At 40.9% G+C, this 25,038-nt stretch overlaps 2 protein-coding genes across 2 annotated transcripts in view; both read right to left on the reverse strand.

The window, feature by feature from the left end:
- The window catches only part of carmil2 (capping protein regulator and myosin 1 linker 2), a 33,997-nt gene extending 13,740 nt beyond the window's left edge, over positions 1 to 20,257 (reverse strand). Inside the window, exons 1-31 of the mRNA XM_058645501.1 lie at positions 20,141 to 20,257; positions 18,920 to 19,020; positions 18,000 to 18,050; positions 17,662 to 17,721; positions 17,438 to 17,559; positions 16,461 to 16,558; positions 16,195 to 16,265; positions 15,193 to 15,266; positions 15,038 to 15,113; positions 14,476 to 14,564; positions 14,225 to 14,319; positions 13,467 to 13,553; positions 13,203 to 13,312; positions 12,011 to 12,088; positions 11,532 to 11,608; positions 10,963 to 11,067; positions 10,633 to 10,702; positions 10,249 to 10,330; positions 9,943 to 10,039; positions 9,721 to 9,775; positions 9,348 to 9,520; positions 9,036 to 9,104; positions 8,578 to 8,671; positions 7,207 to 7,293; positions 6,474 to 6,602; positions 5,274 to 5,390; positions 4,153 to 4,328; positions 3,506 to 3,593; positions 2,956 to 3,036; positions 2,782 to 2,848; positions 1,992 to 2,041 (exon numbers count right to left, since the gene is read on the reverse strand). Of these exons, the coding sequence (XP_058501484.1) occupies positions 1,992 to 2,041; positions 2,782 to 2,848; positions 2,956 to 3,036; positions 3,506 to 3,593; positions 4,153 to 4,328; positions 5,274 to 5,390; positions 6,474 to 6,602; positions 7,207 to 7,293; positions 8,578 to 8,671; positions 9,036 to 9,104; positions 9,348 to 9,520; positions 9,721 to 9,775; positions 9,943 to 10,039; positions 10,249 to 10,330; positions 10,633 to 10,702; positions 10,963 to 11,067; positions 11,532 to 11,608; positions 12,011 to 12,088; positions 13,203 to 13,312; positions 13,467 to 13,553; positions 14,225 to 14,319; positions 14,476 to 14,564; positions 15,038 to 15,113; positions 15,193 to 15,266; positions 16,195 to 16,265; positions 16,461 to 16,558; positions 17,438 to 17,559; positions 17,662 to 17,721; positions 18,000 to 18,050; positions 18,920 to 19,020; positions 20,141 to 20,168 (2,757 nt within the window). The 5' untranslated portion in view covers positions 20,169 to 20,257. The remainder of the gene's footprint in view (positions 1 to 1,991; positions 2,042 to 2,781; positions 2,849 to 2,955; positions 3,037 to 3,505; positions 3,594 to 4,152; positions 4,329 to 5,273; positions 5,391 to 6,473; positions 6,603 to 7,206; positions 7,294 to 8,577; positions 8,672 to 9,035; positions 9,105 to 9,347; positions 9,521 to 9,720; positions 9,776 to 9,942; positions 10,040 to 10,248; positions 10,331 to 10,632; positions 10,703 to 10,962; positions 11,068 to 11,531; positions 11,609 to 12,010; positions 12,089 to 13,202; positions 13,313 to 13,466; positions 13,554 to 14,224; positions 14,320 to 14,475; positions 14,565 to 15,037; positions 15,114 to 15,192; positions 15,267 to 16,194; positions 16,266 to 16,460; positions 16,559 to 17,437; positions 17,560 to 17,661; positions 17,722 to 17,999; positions 18,051 to 18,919; positions 19,021 to 20,140) is intronic.
- Positions 20,258 to 21,453: 1,196 nt separating this feature from the next.
- Positions 21,454 to 25,038, reverse strand: part of LOC131469921 (transcriptional repressor CTCF-like) — an 8,394-nt gene continuing 4,809 nt past the window's right edge. The window contains 3 exon segments of the mRNA XM_058645360.1: positions 21,454 to 24,458; positions 24,681 to 24,704; positions 24,706 to 24,932. Of these exon segments, the coding sequence (XP_058501343.1) occupies positions 24,183 to 24,458; positions 24,681 to 24,704; positions 24,706 to 24,932 (527 nt within the window). The 3' untranslated portion in view covers positions 21,454 to 24,182.

Below are 25,038 nucleotides of genomic sequence, written 5' to 3' on the forward strand. Positions count from 1 at the left end.
TAAGAAGCAGCATAAATATGAGCGGAAAAGCAAAAAGAGGGATGATTAAACGGAGGGGGGAGGAGAGGAAGGATGGAGGAAGGATTTAGAGCATACTTTTTTGGAGAAATATATGCATATTTGGGCACAGCTGTGTACACTAACAGGAAGGCATCGGGAGGGTATAAAGTGTTAATAAAGAAGAAGGAGGGGCTGAAGAGAGAAAAAAAGATTGAGGGGGAGGAGAGACTTAGTGATGAAAGAGAGGGAGACAAAAAGGGCAGAGCATACAAGTGAGAGATAATCATTTAAGCACAGACACAGAGGGTAAGGAGAAGCGGAGAAGCAGATGGAAGCAGCAGTCACACCGTCGTGAACACATGAACACAGCTACAGTATCATCCTGTCACACTTAGCCAACACTGTCATAAACACATAAACACAAGGCAGAAACATCGATGTCACTGTCTGTCTCCTCACTGCTCCAAATATTGCTGAGTTCGCTTTTTTTTTTCTTCTTTTTTTTACCAAATTCTTATGATGAAAAATCTCATCCATATGTTATTTTTTCTTGCTATGATTCTGTGAAACAAAAGAGTGATGGTGGGACAGAACAACCTTCCCCCCCTTATGTTCCCACCCTTTGCCCCTCATCAGTCGCTCCTCCATCTTCTCCCCGTCTCATCTTTCCCATGGTGAAGTCACTGGTGTGAAAGTAAACAGGCCACGCTCCAATTAGCCAAACGGAGCACCATGTCGGCCATGGTGTGGCGCGGCGCGGCACAGCACGCATGAATGTATACTATGACAGTATGGTTTACAATTCATAGATATGATAGATATGATAGATACTATCAGAGCAGAATAAAACTAGTTCAAAGAGCACATCTGGATTGACACCAAATGATTCCAGTTGATTTTATTTCACCTGTTGAAACGGTTGCTTAGTTGTTGTACCTTAAATTAACCAAGGGTCTAAGATGAGAGGATGTCTCTTCATTTATACATTATAAATCCACTGAGGCTAACTTAAAATCCTCTACACAAACCGATTGTAACCGATTCAAAAATTAAAAATGTCAGTCAGCTGTGGAGCGGACTGGCCTGTAAAAACACCATCCAATCATATCCATAATTGGATCGTGATGCATCAATCAAACTGCCATCTGCCCCTCCCTCCCCCTCTATGCAAGCAGAAGACAACGCCAGAGCATTTTAAGACCAGACTGAACATCGGTTCTGTGTTTGAAGTGCGGCGACAACTGAAAGCCCAGAAAGGGCTGCAAAAGTGATGACATCCCTGTTTCTAATGGACAGGTAGGTTAACTTTATGTCTTTGTTGTTTTTCATCATCACGTTGTCAGCTGAAGTATCCAAAAAACTGTAAAGTACCAAAAGTTAATGATGCTGCGCAGTGCTCATGAATCTGTGTTTGTTGCGCGTTCCTGTGCTCTGGAGGCGTAGCTTCAGAGGGAAGTCTGAAAAAAAAGGGGCTTGGACTTTTGAATTCAAAATGTAGCCTGCTCTAACTGTTTTTCCAGGATCTCCAACGCTACCTTTAAGAAAAAAAACTGTTTTTAATAATAAGATTTTTTTTATTAACATACCTCAGTTGTGTAGTTCCCTTTTAGCAGATTCACTCAGTGTACTAGAAAGGATCTCTATTGTCAGTATACAACCTAAAGTGCACAACGAAATTACGGACACATGGAGGGTTGATCAGAGCTTCCACAATGGACCAATCTGACTGAATGTGTCTAACATTCATACAAACACACGGGGAGAACTTGCAAACTCCACACAGAATTGTCTGTGTTAAAGAGAGAAGCAGAAAGGTGAAAAGTGACTTAATTAAGTTTCTATAATTTGCTGAAATAGACACAAATGGCAACATTTGACCCTGGAGACTGTGTTGAAACAAAACCACCACTAACACACGAGAGCAGCAGGTGACTGTGGAGGTGACTGTTCAGGTAAATATTTATACAGTTGTAATGTCATGGTTGACATACTTTTAGCAACTCTAGCTTGTTTTGGCTGGAGGCGACTATGATGATGATGGCTGCAAAAATAAGTTGGCTTCAATGGACGTCTAAGGGAAAATGAACCTGCTTCTCACTTTAATCATATTGTCATTAAACACTGAAACGAGGATGTCAACATGATGTCAGTTTTTGTAAATTATGTTGACATGGGAACATAATAAAAAAAAAAAAAAAAACTTCCTGCTGAAAAACCTCAACATGGTGCCAGTCAAATTTGCAAATCTTCAGAAGGAGAGTTGGCCCAGTGTCAGCTGACAACACAGTCATTTTAATCAAAGTGAACTTAATATTTAAAACCGTACACTGAACACAACCGTCTGTTATGTTAAAGGTAAAGAAATAAATCCTCCCACGCGCAGCCCACAGTGCTTTTCGGAACTCACGACTTTTACTGCACTCATCGTCCTCACTACTCTCATCACATAACATACTGTATGTAATGGAAACACAAGACCAAATCCGAGATAAGAAGAGAGAAGATGCAGACGTTCTTTGAATGAACACGTTCTCTGTATAAGTCGTACTTTGCCACATATTTATGAACACGTATTTACGTTTTGTCCATTCCTTTAGTGGTGTGTTGTAATCACGTGGGATTGTATGCACCAAATATACTAAAGAATGTATTTATGGAGGGAGAACAGTCAGAACAGTCATCCCACACATGCACAAGGACTGATTTAAAGTGAATTCAGGAGGAGGAGGGGGAGGAGAGAAAGCGAGAGAAACATTAGAGTAACACAGAGTAGAATCTTACTCTTAATCGAAGAGGCCGGCCTCAGGCTCTTTGCATGGAAACTGTTTCTCCAAAAGGCTGGGCTGTACTGGTGATGGTCAGAGTGAAAGTTTAACACTTATGACTGTGTGAATAACCGAGTAGAGCAGAGGAGGAAAGTGTGGGGAAATTACAGTGATGTGAGGTGAGCCTTACGTCGTCAGTAGGGAAGTCAGTGTCCTCCAGACGAAGCTCTGGGACTCTGGGTCTCTGATTGCTGTCTTTGATAAGACAATCCTGAACAAGAGACAAAGAAAACATCACCAGTAAGGAGTACATTAACAAATGTACACGTCTGGAGTACAAGGTAATATTGTTATTAATGTGTCCATTATAATAATTTAAGTATAACACCTGCTGCATTGTTGGTTTAGTACTTAAGGAGCATTTTTAATGAGTTTTATGTACCTTTCAAATTGAACACAACAACGAAAACCCATTACTTTTCAATGTGCTCATAATGTGTTTCTCTAGGAGAAACACAAATGAAAACTTCAATTAAATGGAGTCAGGCACAGTGCACTTCACATTCTGTTTAAAGGTGTCAATAGAAGTGTTGGAATTATTGACAGATGTAGCTTCTGGTGCAGCTAAGTCTCAAAATGTGGAAGTGCTGCTTTATACCTGGCTCATGCCAATTCTACATTTCAACCCAACTAATCAAACAATCATTATCTGACAGGAAAAACACATAATAGAGATTCACCATTTTGTTCTGTGTCGTTGTCAGATCCTGTAGAGCTTGTTCGATGAGGCTTTCGGCGAAAGACATGCTCAGTGTTTCTCTTAGTTCACTGGTGGATGGATGGATGGATGGAAAAAAACAAGGGACAAACACATTTGACTGCAGTGTGATAAAGAGCAAAGACAAATGATGTATTCAGTCATTTATTTAAAGTATAATATGATATTAAACACAATAGTTGATCATCTCTATCCATATGGTTTAAGTCCATAAAACAGGAAGTGCCCTGTAACTTAGCCACACATTGACCGATCTGCTCGAAACTTCATACGGGACAAAAGAGACTGACCCTGAACACGTCTACGAACATGAACTTCACTAAACAGGAAGTCAGCCATTTTGAATTTCGCCAAGTAACAGGAAGTGCCCTGTAACTTTGCCGTATATTGACTGATCTTCTTGAAACCTAATTACGTGACACAAGCACATTAAAACTGAGTCAAGGGCATAGTGCCACCTGCTGGCAGGGCGTCAGCTGCAAGGGCCCGCACAATTCTGCTTGCAGCTTTAATTAAATGTATTATTCACTCAGAGTGGGTGAACAGACTCAGGCTCAGAGCCTCTGGTGTACAGTAGCTATGGTGATCATACAGTGTGTGCTTCCTTACGTGAGTCTGTCGATGATGAGCTTCCCTGTGTTCTCCACCAGAGTGCTCCTCAGGAATGTGTTTGTCTGTCTGCTTCTCTTGGACACACCCTCTGATAAACACTCACACACGCTGGACCGCTGGACCACACGTGGACAGACCGACTCGGCGCACCTCATCAGGCCTTGAGCCATTTCCTGGAGAACGCAGACAGTGACACCTGAGTGAGACTGACAACTCCACAAAGATTTCTCCCTCGACCAAGCTGGAGCTGGAATCTATGTGGACTATTCACTGAGTAACATGAGATCTCCAATTATTAAGATTTAGAGGCGCAAAAACAGTCTAAACAACCAAACTATTATAGCTGAACTGAAAATCACGAACATATCCTCATATGTTGTTACATTTCAGGTATAGAGTGGTGTATGTTCTGGTATATTAAAACAGTTGCTCAGTGCCTAATGCTTATACAGTCTCTACAGAAGAAGCAGCTTTTCTACTAGTCCTTACCAGCAGTATGCATCATTTATCATTTATCATTTATGGATATGTTTATGTGCTTATTTAAAACAAACAAACAAACATTATACTGAGCATGGACTGCTAAATTTAGAATACATTCTGTGTTTATTTTGATGAAGGAGGCCCCAGGTGATGGGTCTGCTGCACCTGCTGCACACACACTATATATATATATATATATATATATACACAGTATATATTTATATCATATTCTGTATCATATTCTGGGGTAATGAAAATGATAATGATAAAATTAGGATTTTATTTAAATGTACAAATATTACATCTTCAATTTCTGCTACAGTAAATGCAAACAATTCCACCTAAATTGTTCACTGAGCCTTTAAAGGCCAGTTTTAGGTTTTACTGTTGATTTCAGGAAACATACAGTAAAAATAAGAGAACATGTTGGTTCAACAACACCATGGATGAGGACACAACCCCCACGTTAATGAAAACACTTTTTTTTTTAATCCTTTTTAGGTGATTATAAGTTAATTAAACATAATTATAGATACTGTATTTAATGTCTGCCAGTAATCTCTTCCAAAATCCTACACACAGCTCCTCTGTGATTTAAACCAGTGTGTGTATTGAAAATGAAGGCGAGTGTGTACCTGTAAGCTTTGAGAGAACTCATTAGTGAGAGCAGCAGCTGTGTCTGTGAGGACGGAGTTCACCAAGTCTCTGTCAGAGGCACAAGTCCTGCCCGCCTCATAAAGGGAGGGAAGCAGCTGCATGGAAAAGATGACAGAAAAGTTACTGTTAGTATTTGCACTTCCTGCTCACGTCACTTTGTCTCTTTGTCGAATGAAAACCAGTAAAACAGCTATTTTCCTTTTTTTCTTACTAGGAAGTTACAATGAGATTTAGATCTCCTATAATTTTACTGTTAAAGGTCGACCTTTAATGTCATGACGTATATGAGCTGTTTTTGTGATTGTGTTGTCCCTATCTAGACAGGAGTGAGTACTCCTGGGGCTCGTTCTATCTTTGCTCTGAGCGGGTACTGGCGATCCAGATGTGGTGACAGGAGACTGGGGATTGGCTGGAGCCCAGGCGTCCTCCCGGAAGAAGAGCAGAGGAGGGAGATTGTGGAGGCAACAGTGTGTTTGTGACCAAACATAGTTGAATCTGGCAGAGATCTGTGTGATCATTGTAAATAGTGTAAATATTGCTGTAAATTATATTTGTGTGTTTAGTCACAGTACAGTAGGGATGAGTCACCACTTTTGTTTTGAGCACTGCTTTTCTCCTGTTTACCAGGCTAGGGAGGTAAGAGATTAGTGTGTGCCTTTGCTTTCTGTTTTGTTTGATAGTCAGTTTCTGGTTGGTGGGAGATTGGGATTTTTGTTTGTTATTTTGGCCTGGATTTACCCTTTTGGCCAGTCTTTTGTTAATATATTCTCACGAGCACTAAATTATAATAAATTGATCACTGTTGTTGCACTATTTACAGTCTCATTCATGTTTTTGACTCTACCTTATTTTAATATTCTGCTAACACAGTCAATTTTGAGGTCTTCTCTTTAGATTAATGTGTTGTCTCGGAAAAGAGTTGATAAGATGAATTTTATTGGGGGGGGTTTTTTCCATTGTTTTTCTGACCCTTGCTCATTCATATGATAAGTCCAACAAAAAGTAAGAATTAAAAAACAAAATCCCCAAAACTGGACTTAGTTGTGTAGGCAGCAGAAAGCATAACAAAAAGAACAATCACAGCAAAGATGTTATCTTTTACAAACTGACATGGCACATGGTCAGTCTTGGAATAAAATGATGTTATAATTATTTAAGTAGATGGGTGCAGTGTGCACCTTGAAAGACTCCCTGGCGTTGTGCAGCACCTCCTGCGCTGTCAGGATATCGGCCTGGACTTCCTGAATGCTGCACTGGTTTACATGCTGAAGACTGTCCTCCAGCTGTTGACACATACCGTGGACCAGCTGAAAGAGGGCAGAGACAAAACACAGGTGAAGACACAGGCCTGGACCGCAGCTGGTACATGGAGCTCATCTCATATGATTATTTAATTGAGTACGTATTTATTGTTAAAGGTCCACTGTGTAACATTTAGGAGGGTTTATTAGCCAAAATTGAATGAATGAATACTACCCCTAAGTATAATTGCTTTAAAAATAAAAATCACTTGGTTTTCTTCATAATAAGCCTTTTATATAAGCTTAAGGCAAGGGCTTTGCTTTACAGAGGTAATCTTTAGCTACCAGCCCATGGCCAAGTGGAGGGGAATTGAGCTTTTAAAGGTCAAGGGCACCCCTGAGCAAGGTACCCAGGTGCAGATAAAGTGCTGCCCACTGCTCCTGCACTCACTTTATGTGTGTTCCCAGTTCATGTGTGTATTCTTATTTGCACACACAAATAAAACTAATTCTAATCGTAATTCACTCACGTTCTACAGCAAGCTCGAACAGACAGTACAAAAAGATAAAAGGATTAAGATTATTAATGGATTATATTATGTTAGTGTTAAATTGTAGGATTTGTATTATGGTTGTTTATTCTAGTCTTGCATCCCGTTATAATTCTTACCTTTTCAGATTGTTGAGATCTGAACACTCGCTGCAGTTCCACTCTGTCAAACTGTCTCTGGTTGTTTCTGTCCAAACACTGTTGAATCTGCTCACACACACACACATATGCAGTTTTAAGGGACTGTTATTGACTTTCATTCATTTGGATCGGCCTAACCAAAGCATTATTTCTAAACTTAACCATCACTAGTTAATGCCAATTTAAGTCTTGGACCTAAACTTAACCAGTTCCTGAGAAATAAGGTTCTGTAGATGCACATGATGTCCTCTGATTAATAGTTTTATTACACATGAGTAGAGCTGAAACAATTACTCAATTAATCGTTAACTATTTTGTTGACGATTCATCAACTATTAATTGGTTTGAAGCTTTTTTTCATGATTAAAACAAGATTTCTGATTGTTTTAGCTTCTTAAATGTGAATATTTTCTAGATTATTTGCCCCATATAACAAAGAAATCCTTTAAACTGAATCATTTTGGTTTGTGGACAAAACAAGACATTCAAGAATATCATAATTTCCAGGTTTGACAAACACTGATCAACATTTTTTTAGCGTTTTCTGACATTTTATGGACCAAACGATTACTGGATTAATCGAAAAAATTATCAATAGATTAATCCATTATGAAAATAATCGTTAGTTGTAGCTCTATACATGAGCTAATGGCAACATTGTAACCTGTATCCATCACCACAGTGACTTCAAGGTACTGTAGGTCAGAGAGAGGTCAGAGGTCAATTCAGAGAGAGGGGGGGGAGCTTCTATTGACTGTTCTACTACAACTACTTTGCATACAGGTCCCTTCAGTATAAAGATGGCTGCTAGATGGTTGCTCCAGACGGCTGTGCCGGCAGCGTGTGAATGGGTATGAAAGATGTTTGATAGAAAACGTGCTGCTGTAGTATTAAGTGTAAGTGCAGCACGATATAAATACAGACCATTTCCAGCATAAAAAAAAAACAGACAGTAAATGCAATAAATAAAAGGCAGCCCGTGGCCAAGTGGAAAGGGAACTTGGCTTGTAACCGCTACTCAGTGTGGCAGCCCACTGCTCCTAATTCTAGGATGGGTCAAATGCAGAGAAACAATTTCCCTAAGGGGATTAATAAAGTATAAATCTTAAATCTTAAATCTTCAATGTGTCAACTTCAGCAGAGACTGTGTCTATGTCATCTGCTCATGCACAAGTGGAGCTCAACATCAGCTATTGCTGCAGCTTTGATACAATTCCCCTGCTCGGCCTGACCTTTTATAGCACAACACATTCTCACAGACAGACAGGCACGTGGAGGAAAACAAGATGTGAGGCATGAAAGAAAAGTGTACGTACAGTGCATACATTATTGCTCATTACACACGCTGACCTTGTGCAGGGCCTCTTTTGTTCTGTCAGGGTTGCCGCGGTAACTCTGTGTGATGTCAGCCAGAGGGAGAGACACCTGCTGCAGAGTGAAGTTCCTGCACAACGTGGAAAATCCCACCGTCAAAATGTACAATACAACTTTGCAATGAGAGCCTCTTGTAGACAGATGTATAATGGCTTATATTAGAATATAATTAATAAACACTTAAAAAAACCAAAAACAATTACAGACAAGTACTAACGGTGACATTATCTCACGATGTGTGCGCATTAGTTACCTTTGTCTTTACTCTAATAAACACTGATGTTGTCTGGTCCTAATGAGGCAGAACCTCATTCCTGAGGCACTGGTCAAGTTTAGGACTAGGTTAGGGTAATGCATAGGGCAATGGTTAGGCTGTTACAGATGTGTGTGTGTGTGTGTGAGAGAGAGAGAGAGAGAGAGAGAGAGTGTGTTACCTTTCCAAAGCTTCAGCCACATCCTGGTATCCCTTGGCGGTGATATTGTTTCTGTCCCATGTTAGAGTCCTTGAAAAGAGAGGTAGGTAGGTAGGTGGGTAGGTGGCACAAACACTCTAGCAGCAAGGCACATGCTTAATGTTAGTTTAGCTTCAAATTATGTAATAATGACATCTAGTGGCAAACAGTAGATCCACAGCTCTTGATAGAAATAATGGTTGTAAATGTTTCAGCAAAATGCTGATATGGAACAATAATTTGCACAATGATTCAATTTCTCTTCTTCCTGTGTGTGTGTGGGTGTGTGTTCACCTCAGTCGGGTGTTATTTATCAGGGCTTTAGCCACCATTTTGGCTCCAGTGTCTCCAATGTGGTTCCCACTGATATCGAGTTCTGCCAAAGCCGCTTGGCCTCCCAAAGCACTCAGCAGAATGTGAATCCCCGTCTTCAGCTTGGAGTCGCACACTGACAGATACTGCAAGGGCTGCACAACCACATTCAGCTGAGCACACAAACTGATCATGTATAACACAACGTAGGGTGGGGAGATAATACATTTGTGTGGGCTGCAAAGGCTACTTTATCGGTTTGTACATAATTGATCCAAATGTAATACATACTGTACTCTAATTTCATCACTTACAGGAATTCAGAGTGAAAGAAATGGAAGGAGTTGTTACTCACACACTCTTCGTCCTGAATGAGCTGAGCAATGCGGTGAAGAACATCAGTGAGAGCTCTTGTAGAAGGAGAGAAAAACAAGAAAACAACATGTAGGAGAAGACAAGACAGGACCAGAAGACGAACAGAGGGAACCTGGTCTCTGAGTCTTAAGATATAGATAGATATATCTATATCTTAGATATATTGGAACAACAGCAGGAACTGGTTTCATGTTTTCCACACCTGGACTTCATGGCAAAGTTCCTCCCCAGCGCGAGACGTTTGAGAGAATGACACTGACCGAGCGATAGGACCAGAGTCACCATGTCATTCTCAAAACCTACACAACAGCGGGGAGAAGAGAGAGAGAAATAAAGCAACAGTGTATATCAACAGTCTATTCACTTTTTTAATGAAAAAGAACCCTTTTTAACTTTAAAACGCCATGGTTTTAATGTTCTCTATGTTGTATTTTTGAGTCACGGCACATTTTTCTGTCTTCTTAATCATTTTAGACATTTTAGATGCTGAGAAAGTGCATGTGTGTACCATTGTCAGAGATATCCAGACTTCCGATCGCTGTAGCTTCAGAGATGTGCTCCTGTATCACCTGGGCTCCGACTGAACGTAACTACACACACAAACACACACACACACACACAAACTTGTTTTATATCTTACCCTAACCTTAACATCACAACTAAGTGCCTAACTTGAATCCTTACCCTAACCTAAACCCAATTCTAACCCTAATCCTTAAACCAGGTCTTAACCCTGAAAAAGCCCTTTAAATGTGAAGGGGCCCAGACAAAATGTCCCCACAAAGATGGAGGTTTTTACAGGTTTTTTTTTTGGACCTCACAAAGATATAATTACAAGTACACACATTTCTACTTCAATTACTCGTTACAAATAGTGCGTGTGTGTGTGTACCGCACAACTGCTGAGGTCCAGCTCCAGCTCTAACAGACGAGTGTTGGTTGCCAGGCCCTGCAGTAATAACCTGAAAAATCATATAATCAGTTCAAACACAACTTCTCTGACCTCTTCAACTGACTCATTAGCCACAGACTCACTGATGAGTTTGAAATGTTGATGTTGTCGAGGTTATTCTAAAAAGGTGAGTTTGCTCTCTACTTGGGTGATTTGAAACTAAAAATAAACAGCATTTTTTTTAAGTCAAATTAGATATGCCTTTAAGTCAAGAATGAACGTTAAATAAATAGAACAGAAATGAACAACAATGATATGAAACCAACGTACCTGAGAGCTTGTGGAGGCAGTTTGGTTTCAGAAAGGCCCACATATTTCAGCTCACAGCTCTGTCTGAAGAACTCTCCAATACTTCTGGTCACGCGTCGCATCTTTCTGCACACACACACACACAAATTTGGCAGAAATTGGAGATAAAATAATTATTTCATATGGACAATATACAGAATGAGCCTTTCATATTTCAATCAGGAGTTGTGTCAGATCCAACACACTGTGCCTTGAACGTTAAATGAATAGTTTTTTTAAGTGTGGTTGTACTGACCCTCCTAAACACAAGGAAAAACGGGTTTTAGCCAGTTAACAAAAGGTTTTGCCTAATTAAATTAAGCCTACTTAAGTTTTTGGTATCTTAAGAACTTGTAGAACATCTAGAAAATCTGAGAAAATGTCTTTACCAGTTTACAGTTGCCTTGTTTGATAAGTTTTTGACTTAGGTCACTCAAAACGAAGGATTTCACACAACAAAAGTCCAAAATAAAACATAAAGTGAGTCACGAGTCTATTAGTGAAGTAATAATGATTTCCGTGGTGCCTCAGTGACTCCGGGAGAGTTTCACCTGTGGCTGAAAGGATTCCTCGCCAGGTTCAGATGATGCAGTTTGTCACAACAGCCAGACGAAAGGGACACAAATAACTGTGAGAGATAAGAGTCACAAGTGAGGGATTCCTCTCTCAGGACAGAAGGTGTGTATAACTAAAAAAAAAAAGCCACTTAATTCAAGAAGCTGAAGAATAGATAGTACAAAAAAATCTACAAAATAAAAGACTGATCAAGCTCCAGAGCTGGTACTAAACATATGTACCTACATAATGTATTAATCACTCTTATTGTTATGAATTATTATTAATCAGTAATTAATCATTATAGATTCATGAATGTCTGAACTACAGTGTGAAGCCTTAAGAGTAAGGTTTCATATCTGAGCTAAGCAGCTTTATTTATTTTGAATGATGCATCACATCATCTCTGTGTGTTGTTGGCTGGCTGTACAAAATCATTTTTGTACATAAAACATAAACTTCCTCTGTCACTCACCGTGTCCAGTGGGCAGTTGGTGTCACTGAGGTCCAGGTGAGACAGAGAGTTAGATCTGGACAAGAACCTGAAGAGAAACTGCAAGACAATAGATGCACATGGTTGTGTGTCACAAAAACAGGTGAAATAAAAGCTGGTGCACATACATGGTCCCAACCCTGCATGTACAGTAGACATTTAAATACATTTGTAAAATTACATTGAGATAAATTCTCAATGATATTCTTGTTCATAAAAACATCATTCTAAAGTGTAGTTTTTTATTTTAATGTGTGTGTGTGTGTGTGTGTGTGTGTGTGTGTGTGTGTCATACACCCAGTCTTGTAAAGCATGTAGATCAGGGGTGTCCAAACAAACAGCGGGCCAGATTTGAAAGTGTGAAAATGGTTCCTTCAGATCTTTCCACCATAACTTTATCTTCATAGTCACATTTATCATTTTTAAATGGAAATGTAACCAAATCTAAGCCCCGCTGGAGTGAACAAATGAAACAAATCTGCCTTTCTTTCACATCTGGATTGAGAGGGATGACACATACACATGCCCAGTCCATCCCTGGCTTAAATAACACGATAAAAGTGAAGCTGCGGGCTGTACAAAAACTGATGAGGGCCGTGACTGCCCACGGGCTGGACATTGGACATGTCTGATATAGATGAAGCTTGATAATATGATGGTTTCATAGTGAGGACACACATTGACCTAATTCATATTCTAATCCCTTACTCTAACCTTAACTATCACAACTAAATGCCTGACCCTAACTCTAATCTAAACTCAATTCTAACCCCAACCCTAAAACCAACTCTTAACCCTCAAAAAGCTCCTTTTAACTCACTCCCTTAGGTTTACAAGTTGTTTTGGTCCTCACAAAGACACCCATACAAGAACACACACAAACACACAGACTCTGGTTTCCATACTTCAGTGGACATTATATTGACTTATATTAATTTCCTGGAGACTTACTCTAACTTTAACCATAACTACAACTGTCTTAGCCCAACCCTTAACTTAACCCTAACCATACAACATGTCTTCAACTTGACGTAAATGTAATCATTTACGTCACGGGGACTTCTTTTTCGTCCCCAAATCCCCAGATTAGGGTGCTCACAACTTGAGAAATCCCTGGAACACACACACACACACACACACACACACACAGAGGCACACGCAGAGCAGAACATACCGTGGCCTCCTCACTGACCAGGCAGCTGGAGTTACCGGACAGATCGAGGTGGGTCAGAGAAGCTGAGAAGGGTTGAGTGGAGGACAACATCTGACTCAGACAGCCCAGACCTGGAGACAGGGGTGTTAAAAACATGCACTAAATGTGAGCATCCATGAGTAACTTTGTCAAGTAAGGGAGAAGAATGACTGATAGAGGGTGAGAACATTACATTACTTCCATATTGGGGCAAAAAGCCAGATGACATAATGCGTACATGTGTACCTCTTGAAGTCATTGACACGCGGGACAGCGAAAGGTGTTTGAGTCCTTCACAGAGATTCCCCAACTCGTGACTGAGGGCCATCACTCCTGAGAACAAAACCACAAACACACAGACACACACTTACTGAAATCCAATGTATACAAACACCTTAGCTGTTCTTTGTGACAAGCTTTGTGCACATAATCAAACATTAGAGATGGTTTTTGTGGGTTTTTTGTAGTTGTATGATGAATAAAACCTCACAAATACTTGATTGCGCCACTGAATCGATGAATTCCTGCAGCAAAGTCCGGCGAGAAAATCAGCATTTTTAGCTCATGAGGACACAGGAGCTGTTGGTCTACTGATAAGTGTATGTCACTGAGGTAAATGTGAATAAAGCATTTCAGACAGATGTCTCAAAATAATCGATTTGGATCAACAACTCCTGTGTACATGAACATGAAATTGCTGGTTATCTCTTTGGACCCACTGTACCTTTTTTCTTGTTGCTCTTTCGGCTTCTCTCTCTCTCGGGGCCGCCACAGCAAATGATCCACATTGCTCATCCTGACACTAGGACACTGGATGTGGCCTCCCCAGTGGGTCAATTTAGAGTGAGCAATGGGGAGTGGGTACCTTGCTCAGGTTTGTTTACCCCAGCCCTTGACTTGATGGGGATTCAAATCCAGTTACAAGCCCAGTTCTCCTCCATCTCTATGGGCTTACCATACTATGCTTAAATCCATACCTCTCAGCTGTGATGTGTGAATCTTACCTTTGTCTTCGATCGGATTGCCCGAGAGGTTGATGCAACGCAGGGTAGAGGAGGCGTGCTCTCGCAAGGCAGCTGCCATTTTCACGGCAAAATCCCTGCAGCGGATTAAGGAGGTTACTTCTCCACTTTAGACTCTAAATTATACGTATTATTTACATTTATTTCCAAGGGAAATCTACTTTGAAACACATTGTTCAGATAGATGTGTCTGATTACATGTCTGCACACAGTCACATATACAGTACACTCACACTTTGAGTCCACTGGCCTCCAGCGAGAGCTCCTCCAGACTAGGAGACTTGGACAGCAGGAAGGTCAACTGTTCCTGGACATCTGCCGACTGACGGGACAAACTTTATAAGTTAGGGATAAAATAAGATTTCCTTTTCACACCAAAGATTCAAGCTAATTCTTCACTGACTCCAGAATGGCTCCGGCTGAATTAGCATTTTGAATCAAACAAGAACAAAACTGAATTAAAGGAATACTTCTACTACTACTGATGTGTATTTAGCTTTGTATTACTAGAATAGGGGTAGTGTTTCTGAAAACGTGTGCTTCCCAACCTCAGTTTCCCCTGACTTGAGAAATATCTTTCCTAGACATCACCAGAATGTAAACAGTGTCCGCCATCTTTGCTAACAGCTACGCTAACAGGACCAAGTGTCACTGGTGGGCACAAGAATGAAGATATTTCTCCACTCCGGGGAAACTGAGGTTGGGGAAAAATACTACTAGCCCTATTCTAGAGATACAAAGCTAAATGTAAATAGCTGAAGTATTCCTTTACGTGACAACACATGCAAACTTTACCAGTTTGATTTCTTTGCTGTAGATCATGGTAAACCACTGGTTGAAGGACAGAGCTGCTACTGTTAAGGCCAAGTCGCTGAGAAAAGGGAGAAAAAGAGACATTTAGTGCTCATTTAGTCACAAGGCGTCACGGGATGGAACTATTGGAATCTCACCTGTTGTCTAAGTGGCTGAAGTCACAGAGGTTGAAGTGTCTACAATTGTGGATGTAGTAGATGTTGTCAACATCCTGCCAAACACAGTCAATGCACCAGTGCCGACATTCAAATCACGTCAAGTGGCTTTAAAAGGTCCAATATGCAGCAGTTAGCCTCACATGATATCAGGAAACAAATGATAAGATAAATGATCATGTTTTGTGCAGTGTTATTGTGCAATATATTTGTTATTTTAAAGCTGAATTACTTCTCTCAAATGTGTACATCAGTGCTGACTGTGATTGTGGGGTTAAATGAATGTTTGCTGGAACGTGTGAGTGTGTATATTTATTACATACTTATTCATTTATAAGTCCGTATCCTGAATTTCGTTGTATTTTCTTATAAAGTTTCTAATCTAATCTGATAAGATCTTTATTATTCTGACAATGTGGACATTCATGACATTTGTACTCAGAGGTTAAAAGGAAAAAAAACACACAATAAAAAAGACAAAGTTAGTGAAGAAAAGGATTTAAACACAGTGAGAGCTGCTGCCACAAGGAGGCGCATGGGGTCATAGGACACCATACAAATAAATAGTGAAGTAGTAATGTCTTGAGTAAAGAGTGACGTCACACTCCTATGTGTTGATGCAGCTGCATTTAAGGACCATTTAGTAATGATAGACACTATCAGAGACAGTTCATACTTTCTAATCAAACAGTTTATAGTTAAGTTATTTCAGGCGTTATACTTGAGGGAGTCCCTGATTATTATTTTTTTTAATCTTACAGTTGCTCTTTGGCTGAGAATAAATCAATGTTTATAATGTTTATGTTTTGATTACAAGTTCACAGGTTTTGCTCAAACATAACAGCTGAGCGCTGGCAGTGAAACAAGACTCAAAGCTTCCAACCAGAAGGGAACCCTGCAGGTTTACTTCCAAAGAAATGTTGTTTTGTTTTCTGTTATGGTCACTTATCGATAGTGGACGATTTCAGTAAAGCAGTGACATACCCACTGGATCTCCTCTCGAAATGACATCTCATTGAAATCACACAGAGCAGCGTAGGTGTCAGAGAATCCTCCTGGAGAACACACAAACACAAACACTGTGAATACATGGATTTCCTTCAAACAAATAAAAAAGGGGCCCCTAATGATTCTCTCTGATATCACACAGCCTCAGACTATCACAGGGAGAAGAATGTTTACAGCAGCCATGGACAAACAGACTCTGATCAGCCCTGCAGTCATAACAGTGTGAAATGAAAGGTGTTTACCACAGGGTCCAGGCCGACTGTTCAGCTGCTCCTCTATCACAGCAGCCAGCGTGTTGAGTCTTTGCTGCAAATCTGCAGGAATCGTCTTTAACAGCTTTCTGTGGAATGGAGGACAGCTCATTTATCAGTGTGTGTGTGCATGTGTGTATTTGTGTGTGTTTAGGGGCCCGTTTCAGAAAGCAGGTTTAGTGAAAACTCTGAGTTAGTTAACCCTGAGATGAGGGGAACTCTGGTTTTTTCGGTTTCACAAAGCTGAGTCAGTTACCCTGGCAACAACAACGTGAACCTAACCTGCTTGCTGGCAGGTTTTCTTCCTCCTGCTGAGGCAGCTGTCTGACACTCCGTCTCATTTCTTCATTCATACAGTCGATATCAAAACACGTATCAGAGGAACTCAAATCAATCAAAAAACAATATTTTGCCAATATTTTAGAGACGCCCCCAAAATCTCACAAATCATGTTTCCAGGGGAGCTCATGTCTCATTAAGGGGGGGTGAGACCCTCCTGGCTCCCCCGTAGTTCGCACCAACATTGTGACTCTGTGCACATTAAGACTCTGTGTTACTGTAGGCTAATAATCACTGTAGACACTCTCTGGTAATGTAGACATCATGTACTGCAGCATTTCAACATCCATTCATGAAATGAAAGCCTGTTAAATGATGAATGAGTGGATTACACTGTATAAAATATAATAGTGTTCCTTTATTGACTCCTCTCTTCACTCCTGTTTTTGAAGATAAATGTCATGGTCACTGACATGCGTTAATATTTCTGCTCAACTTGATTAAAATGGAGGCTGTGCTCTTTGTTTACCCGTTGCCATGGTGAATCGTAGTATCAGAGCTCCGTTGATGAGGGCTGATGAGACCCAAAACTCAGAGTTTGACAGCTCAACCTAGAGTTAATGTTTTTAACTCAGAGTTTGTTGATCCTGCTTTCTGAAACGGGCCCCAGGTCAAGGAGTGAGACTCACCCCGGAGATGAATCAGGGAAGATCCACTTCAGTGAAGCAGTCATGTGACTGACCATGGCCTCAAGATCCTTGACGTGCAACACGCTGAAAGACAAAGTCTGCCGGTCTGTCTTCAACACAATCTGCAACATATACACACACACACACACGTCACATTACGTTCCTTTACAAAAAACAAAAACAAATAAAAACAAGTTTACTTATGTTGAGTTTTTGTGTTTAACCTGTGTTAGGCTGTGGATTTCGATGGAGCAGATCTCCAGGTAGCTGAACGTGCTCTCCACCTGTCAACATGAACACAGATACAGTATGTGTGTGAAAAAAGGTAACACAACTTTGTACATAAAACCTCAACTATCTCTAACCACATAGATGTGAAATCGGCCCACAAATCATCACAGGATTCAAATGATGGTAAACTGAAACGCTTAAATTCATATTTTATCTTGAGCAGAAGGTTTCGTGTCTCTGGGCTTGGAAATGTTCTTTTCAAACCTGAGAAATCTAGATAATTAGTTGTTTAGAAAGTTTTAATGAGTCAGGAACAAACATGGGTATTTACCCTGACAGGTTCCTTGTTCACAACCAGGTAACCTCTCCACAGACTCAGCACCTGCGACAGAGAGACATGACAGCGGTTAGAGACTTGTATCTAAACACTATTCAATACCAGGGGCTTTATGTCTCATAGTCCATGTCCAGAATTCTACTCAACAATGGATCAGTGATGACACCTGCTCGAGAGAACCAACGGCAGTGGTGACCTCTGAAGAAGGTCTCACAGGGTCATACTGTCAGGAAGAAATGCCTCGTATGCGTAAAGACACAGAAATATGAGCGTTCAAGTTTTGAAGGGAGGGAAGAGACAAAGATTGGTGGATGTGGGAGAAAAAGGTTTACAATAATGACCTTACTTTTCATTTATAGACGCCTTTCAGGACACTTGACGTCACCGTACAACGTACAAAGACAGTACTAGATGCAATTGTGAAATAAAATACAAGAAACAACATTGTCTTCTGTTACAGAAGACAATATAAAGTGCATGAAAGGGAAGAGGTGAGTTTTGAAGATGGAGAGAGAATCAGAGTTTCTGATGTCATGTGGTACGTTGTTCCATAGGCGAGGAGGAACCTAATGTTATACAATAAACTCTAAGTGTAACTTAGTGTCATATTTTAAAAGGTGCTTTTTACTTTTAGTAAAGTAATTTGCTTATAACGTACTTGTACTTTAAGTGTAGTTCTCCAGTACACCAATCATACAACACTACAGACGCCCATAACACAGGTTTAACATGAAGGTAGCTCTTATAGCAGACACAACAGCTGCTTCACCCACAGTTATACCCAATATTTCATGTTTATTCGACCCAGATACAGGCTTTATTCAGCATAAAAAAAACTCTCAACATACCACTTTTTCTTATCAAGCACACAAGACAAACACAAGATTAAAAAGTCTTCATTGTGTCCGACTCACCACAAACGTGCTGGTCGACCTCACACATGGCTGACTGTGGTTCAGGACGACGGGCGTCACCAGACAAACCCTGTGAGGCTTCAGCAGCTCTGAGATCTGATCTGCACACAGGAGCACACACCACAGGTCAGACCCTGAACTTCATCGTCGACCTGTCACAGTGAGCCGGGTGATGGCTCACAGAGATTCAAGGAGACATTACACATACACACACACACACACACACGTGTATCCTCACATACTCTTTGCTCGTGAGTCACCTTTGCCTCAGTTGTTGTCAGTTACTGTCACAGGCGTCACAAGTGGAAACACAGCTGTTGAACCGAGGACGTCTCTGCAGAACTGTGATACATCTCACCTCAGTCTCAAAACATCTTTACAGTTACAGAAAATGCCCCAGGTTTTCATGTGTTGTTGTTTCCGTCATTAAATTAGTCAAACTGTGAAATTTAACTGCATTTCTGCGTCTTTTAGGACACATACGACCAAATAAACAACTCCTGATGTTTTCTTTTTGTGTGTGCAATCACCTGGATGTATGAAAACTACAAACACCTTTTGAGTTTTAATGAAAAACTGCAGGTTTTTATAGGTTTTTATAAAGTACATGCTCGGAAGGGAAGGGCAGAAATGTAGTTGTAGTTTCTTTTGTTGCTTTATTTGTATGACTGTGTTTTGGTGTTGTTGTTTTCTGTTTTGTTAGATACACGATGCTCTTTGTAAAGTATGTATTGTGACAAAGGGGCAGATTTAATAGGGTTATTCGTCTTTCTGCTCCCTTTCATTCAGAAGCTGGAAATGTTGTGTTATTTTAAATTGTTCTTTGCTTTTGTCAATGACTCACTGAGTATAATATGTTAAATTAAGCTGTTTATTGTGCCCACCATTTTTGTTTGCTAAACCTTTTCAAGAAACCACCAGTGTCATCACTCTTTCAATAATCCATTGTCTGATGCCAAACTGAACCAGAGGTCTCAAACGTTATACTTAATGTTAAGTTAAAATGAGTTGTTTTTTTCATTTTACATCATAATACATTTATACTGTGAACTATTTATCAGTCCATATCAAAACAAATGCTTTTATTTTGAAATGATGTGAAGTATCATCATAAATATTGATGACAATGACTTCATCTTAAGAGTGGTGTCTGGAGCCTATCTCTCACTTTCCTGATGAAGATGAGAAAAAGCCCTGGTGGTGTTGTTTGTCTGTTCTTACCCCGCAGGTTCTGAGAGGCAGAGTCCATTCTTCTCTGGTCGTCAGTCAAACGCCGGCAGTGAAGGTGAGATGCTCGAGATGTCCAGCTGTGATCATCTGCTGCTGCTCCTCAAGCTCCCAAACACACGTGAACTGCACTGAGTGACATTTGGTCAGAGTGAGTTATCATCACCATGAGCAGGAACTATAGAGGGAGGTGCTCACACACACACACACACACACACGTGCACAAAACACCTTCACATTTCTTTCTAACAGATGCATACTTTCTGTTTTGCTGTCTGCACGTCACCTTGATTTTGAAGATGCTGACATCCTGTTCCATGAGTCACTGCCGTAGTGAACGTAGAAGTGAAAAAGGGAGAGACTGTCACCCGGGTTAACCTTGCACACAATGGGTCAGGAAGTGAGCACTCTCATCACCGTCGAGTCTAGTTTCGAACAGTCGTGGTGAAAACACTGACACAGTGGGACAAATGAAGCACACGGGCATGATTATCTGTCAACAGATGTGTTTCACAGAAGAGATTTCATCATGATTTATCAGCAAAGGCACAGACGTCCCTCTTTACATTAACCATGGCTCTGTTCAGGTCATGCAAGTCAGGACAACGTCACAATAATGAGAATTAACTCTTACTTATGTTACCATTATATTTGTATTAGCTTGCTTTGGGTTTGTGTGAGCTTGTGTGCATTTTATGTTACTGTATGTCTGCAAAAATGAATTAGAAATAATATATTAAACTTGGAACTGAGGGATTACAGGACGCAATCAGTGACATACAGTACTGTGGTACATGCACAGCCGGAGCATTGAGGCTTCTGACCACCAGAGGGCTCCAACGCATGCATAAAAACATTTCATCAGCTGTGTTGGAGAAATGTTTCCAGCACAACGCTCCAGTTAAAGTCCTGCCTTTATACATGCACAAAAGTATGAGTGTTAACAGTTGTGTGTCACACTCGTTTATAATTTACCAAACATTGCTACTAATTAGCTGCAATTCATTCAAACACTCTCCCACACAAAGGCTGCGACAAAAGGAGAGAAAACACCACACCCGTTCAACCATTGTTATTCTAGTTATTGGTCAGCTTTTGCAGTGATTTTTGAAATTCCATTTGAGTGCAACATATCTTTGGTTTGTGGACATTTTAGAACTTTGTCATAATCCAGGGATGTTGTCCTCACCAAACTAAATAATCACCATGTTCTTCAACAATTTCTGAGGACTCAAGAGACCACACCCCCCCCCTCCACAGACAGTAAACCTGTACTTGATGAATGAAAGAACAGTCTCAGGCAGAAGTTATAGGCGCATAAGCATTTTTATTTTTCATCGGCTGTACAGTGTCTCAGCTTCAACATGACAAGTGTTTCTTCAGTGTTCTTGCTCTTAAAACAGGGATGTGACAGATTATATAAAAAAAATAACTGTTCTCACTTCACTGCTAACAAAACAATGAAAGGGGAAACAAAACAAAAAACAATGCTGCTGCTGTGAAAACAGTCCAACACCCGTTCGCCATCTGTCCGTCTGCAGAATGGTAACACAAACGTTGCTGTCCCAGAATTGACGTTGCTGGATGACTGTTAAAGATTTTAGAGAGTAAACTGTTTCCACTTCTATGTATATGGTCATTGTTTTAACAGTTAGCTCACAGAGTGTATGGATTCATTCAGTCATAGTCTACAGAAGCATTCCATGGAGAAAACCTGTGCAAAGGCACGCACATCCAAATCAACAGCGGGAGCTGGCTGGGTTACAGTTCTGGCCCACGCCCATCTTCTTTGGCGTCACGTGGAATTTTGTTGGAGCAACAACTGGTTTGCAGACATTTTCTGCTTTTAATTGACTTCTAGAGACAAAATAGGAGATCATATTGTCCAGGGGGGGTTTTTCCCTAACTATTATTTACACAACGCTAGAAAACTGTAAATCAGAACATCATAGCCCTCTTAATCATTCTCTGAAATTTCCCAATGATATCGCAGTTACAGCAAACTAAAAGCACCAACCCCTGAGGCCTGATTTCCTTCTAAAAACAGCACTTTAAAATGAGTCAAAGAACAGGACAAGGCTGCGTTTTGTCGTTATTATTCCACCGCTGTTATTACACTTCAGAACGTTGGAAACTAATGGTTGATATTTTTCTGAGATAAACACCTCATGCATTTGGGCCAAAGGTTAAAAAGGAGCACAGAGTGAGACGAAGCCTCCTGTAGAGAGTGTAAGTGTAACAGTATCAAAGGAGATAAAGGCTTTAAGCAACAGAATCACAGAGAAGTGAACAAGGTGATGGAGTAGTGGGAGGAAAAGAAGACTTGAAGGACGATGTGATGACCGTCATGTCTGGTTGACCAACACATTCCTAGACCAGCTACTTAAAAAAACATTAAAAGGTTTTCACAAGAAATCAATAAGGGTTAAAATATGCAATTATATGCAAATCATCTGTGGTTCCAGAGGTGTCCGAGGAGCACCGATCAAACAACCGCATCTGGTCCAAATGCTGTATGACCCGGGACGTGAAGTCATTTTAAGCAGCTGATGTTACCAAATAAAAACATTTGTCTTTGTAACAGTGGATTACGTTAAATAAGACTATTTAAATGCACAGACATACCGTATACAAGAATGTACAAACTGATCTCAGGATTATCTCACCTGCTCCGAGCTTGTGTGACGGCAAACCTTTGCTTTCAAACAGCATGAATAATTACCGCTTTCAAGTCTGGACTCTGAAGGAGGCAACAAAAGGCAAGTTTCTATCAGAATCTGCCAACAAATGCTCACCTATTCCTCTTTTACATCAAATTAGTGGCTTTTTTTTTAAACACAGGTAAACATGCTAAAAAGGCTGATCGGCACCTTTTTAATTACCGGTACTTATAAAGAGTCTGCTCAGTTGTGTTTGATGCGACATGCGCCGAAATGTACAACACGCAACCAAGGAAAGCGTCATGGCAGTAAAATGGTGAAATTATGACTTCACCTGCAAGCAATGTTTACATTACTTGTGACCGGAGAGGGAGCCGATAAAAACCTGCGTCAAGTGCGTCATTTGATCCAAGCGTGAAAGCCAGGCCCAGTTGCATTCACTTCCATTGCAGAGGAAAGTCAGATGCTAGCGGGTGTTCATAGGTTCTTCTGACCAGTGGAAAAGCAGCGTTAGAAATAGAATCCTTCGGTCAACTTCCTGCTACTGAAGTCTTGATGTACAGTTAGCTACTTACATCATGTGTTTACACACAGTCCACAGAGCAAGGCCGGACTTTTAGGGAAAAACAAATCATTTGAGTGAGAGCAAGTGATAATTTCAGAGGCAACTTTAAGTACCATAAACTATGTCTTCATTAGGGAAAAAAAAAACCCTACATTTTATATATATACACAAAAATGAAAAGGGTATGGAAGTTGCAAAAATAATCAGGAGAGCAGGAAAAACAAAGTAAAAAGCAAAGAGAGAGACAGAGCAGTGAGTTAGTTTCTGACTGAACTTTAACTGCACAGCGTGTCAGCATGTGGGCAAGGACTGACACAGGATGTGGTTTTGTAGACACAAGTAGCAAAAAAGACAATGACTCATTCAGAAGACATTGAAACGGCGGAAAAACAAAACAAAGCACTTGAGAGCAGTAAGCAGTCAGTAATAAGTTTACACAATCAGGTATCTATACGTGATATTGGAAATGACACAGGATCTGGTGTGTGTGTGTGTGTGTGTGCCACAGTGTGTATAAAGATATACTGTGGTGACCGTGGGAAGTATTTACATGTCCTTTCATTTTGCATGGCTGTTTTTGCTGTCACCAGTTTTTTTTTTTTTTTTTGCAATCCTCTCCAATGGAGGTAAAATGGCTGCTGTTAAAAAGCACATATTGATGGGACATGAGGTGAAGGCATTATTGTGGAAATGTTAGCTTTAGACATGATCAGGCTACGTGTGTGTGTGTGTGTGTGTGTGTGTGTGTGTGTGTGTGTGTGTGTGTGTGTGTGTGTGTGTGTGTGTGTGTGTATGGGCTGCAGTTTTGCGTTCACCGGTCCATCATGCTCAGGATCATCTCTGGCGTCAGATCGCCGTTGGCGGCGGCGGCAGCAGCTGCCGTTTCCTCATTCACAGCCAGCTCAACAGTCTCCACCCCTCCCTCATCCAGTCCTACCCCTTCCACGGTCAGGGCCATGCCCTGATCATCCAGGGGAGTCTCTGCAGAGGCTTCACCCTCTTCCTTCTTCACGATGATATTCTCCACTGCTCCTGTGCTCTCGTCCTCCACCTGAATGATGGCAGCAGCTGCAACACACAAACAAGCCTTCCGTGTCAAAAACCCGACAAGACGACGAGTACAAGCTCTTTGAGGTGAGAAAAGTGAAGATTTACTAGGTGAAATTAATTTATCAGCCATTGAAGTGCATCCATCTCACAGCCTTTTCTGACTGGAAAATTAGGTTCAGTAAATCATGAGGAAGAATCAAAAAACAAAATGAATGATGACGACCGTGTTCTCTACCAATAGTCGTTTGTCTTGGCGGGCCGCTCTGACAGACTTGCTGGGTGTAAGGAGCCTTGGGGGCATTCTTTGGGGGTCGGCCTCGTTTCCTCTTGACTGGCGGCTCTTCGGGGGCCGGTACAGGGATGGAAGCAGGGGCCTGGTCCAGCTCCATGCTCCCTGGTTCCTCATCTTCCTGTAGCATGGCTAAATCTTCTTCCTCCAAGTCTCCCTCCTCGTCGTCCTCCTCCTCCTCCTCCTCGTCGAGCTCGTTGCTTGATCGTCCTCTGAATGACAGGGAGATGACACCACATCAGATAAGCTAACGCAAAGAGGTAGCAGTTGGAATCACAGGGTACCTCACGAACGATACATGGTTCACAATATCAATAATATCACGACA

Source organism: Solea solea, chromosome 12 (genome assembly GCF_958295425.1).
Source record: "Solea solea chromosome 12, fSolSol10.1, whole genome shotgun sequence".
NCBI lineage: Eukaryota > Metazoa > Chordata > Actinopteri > Pleuronectiformes > Soleidae > Solea > Solea solea.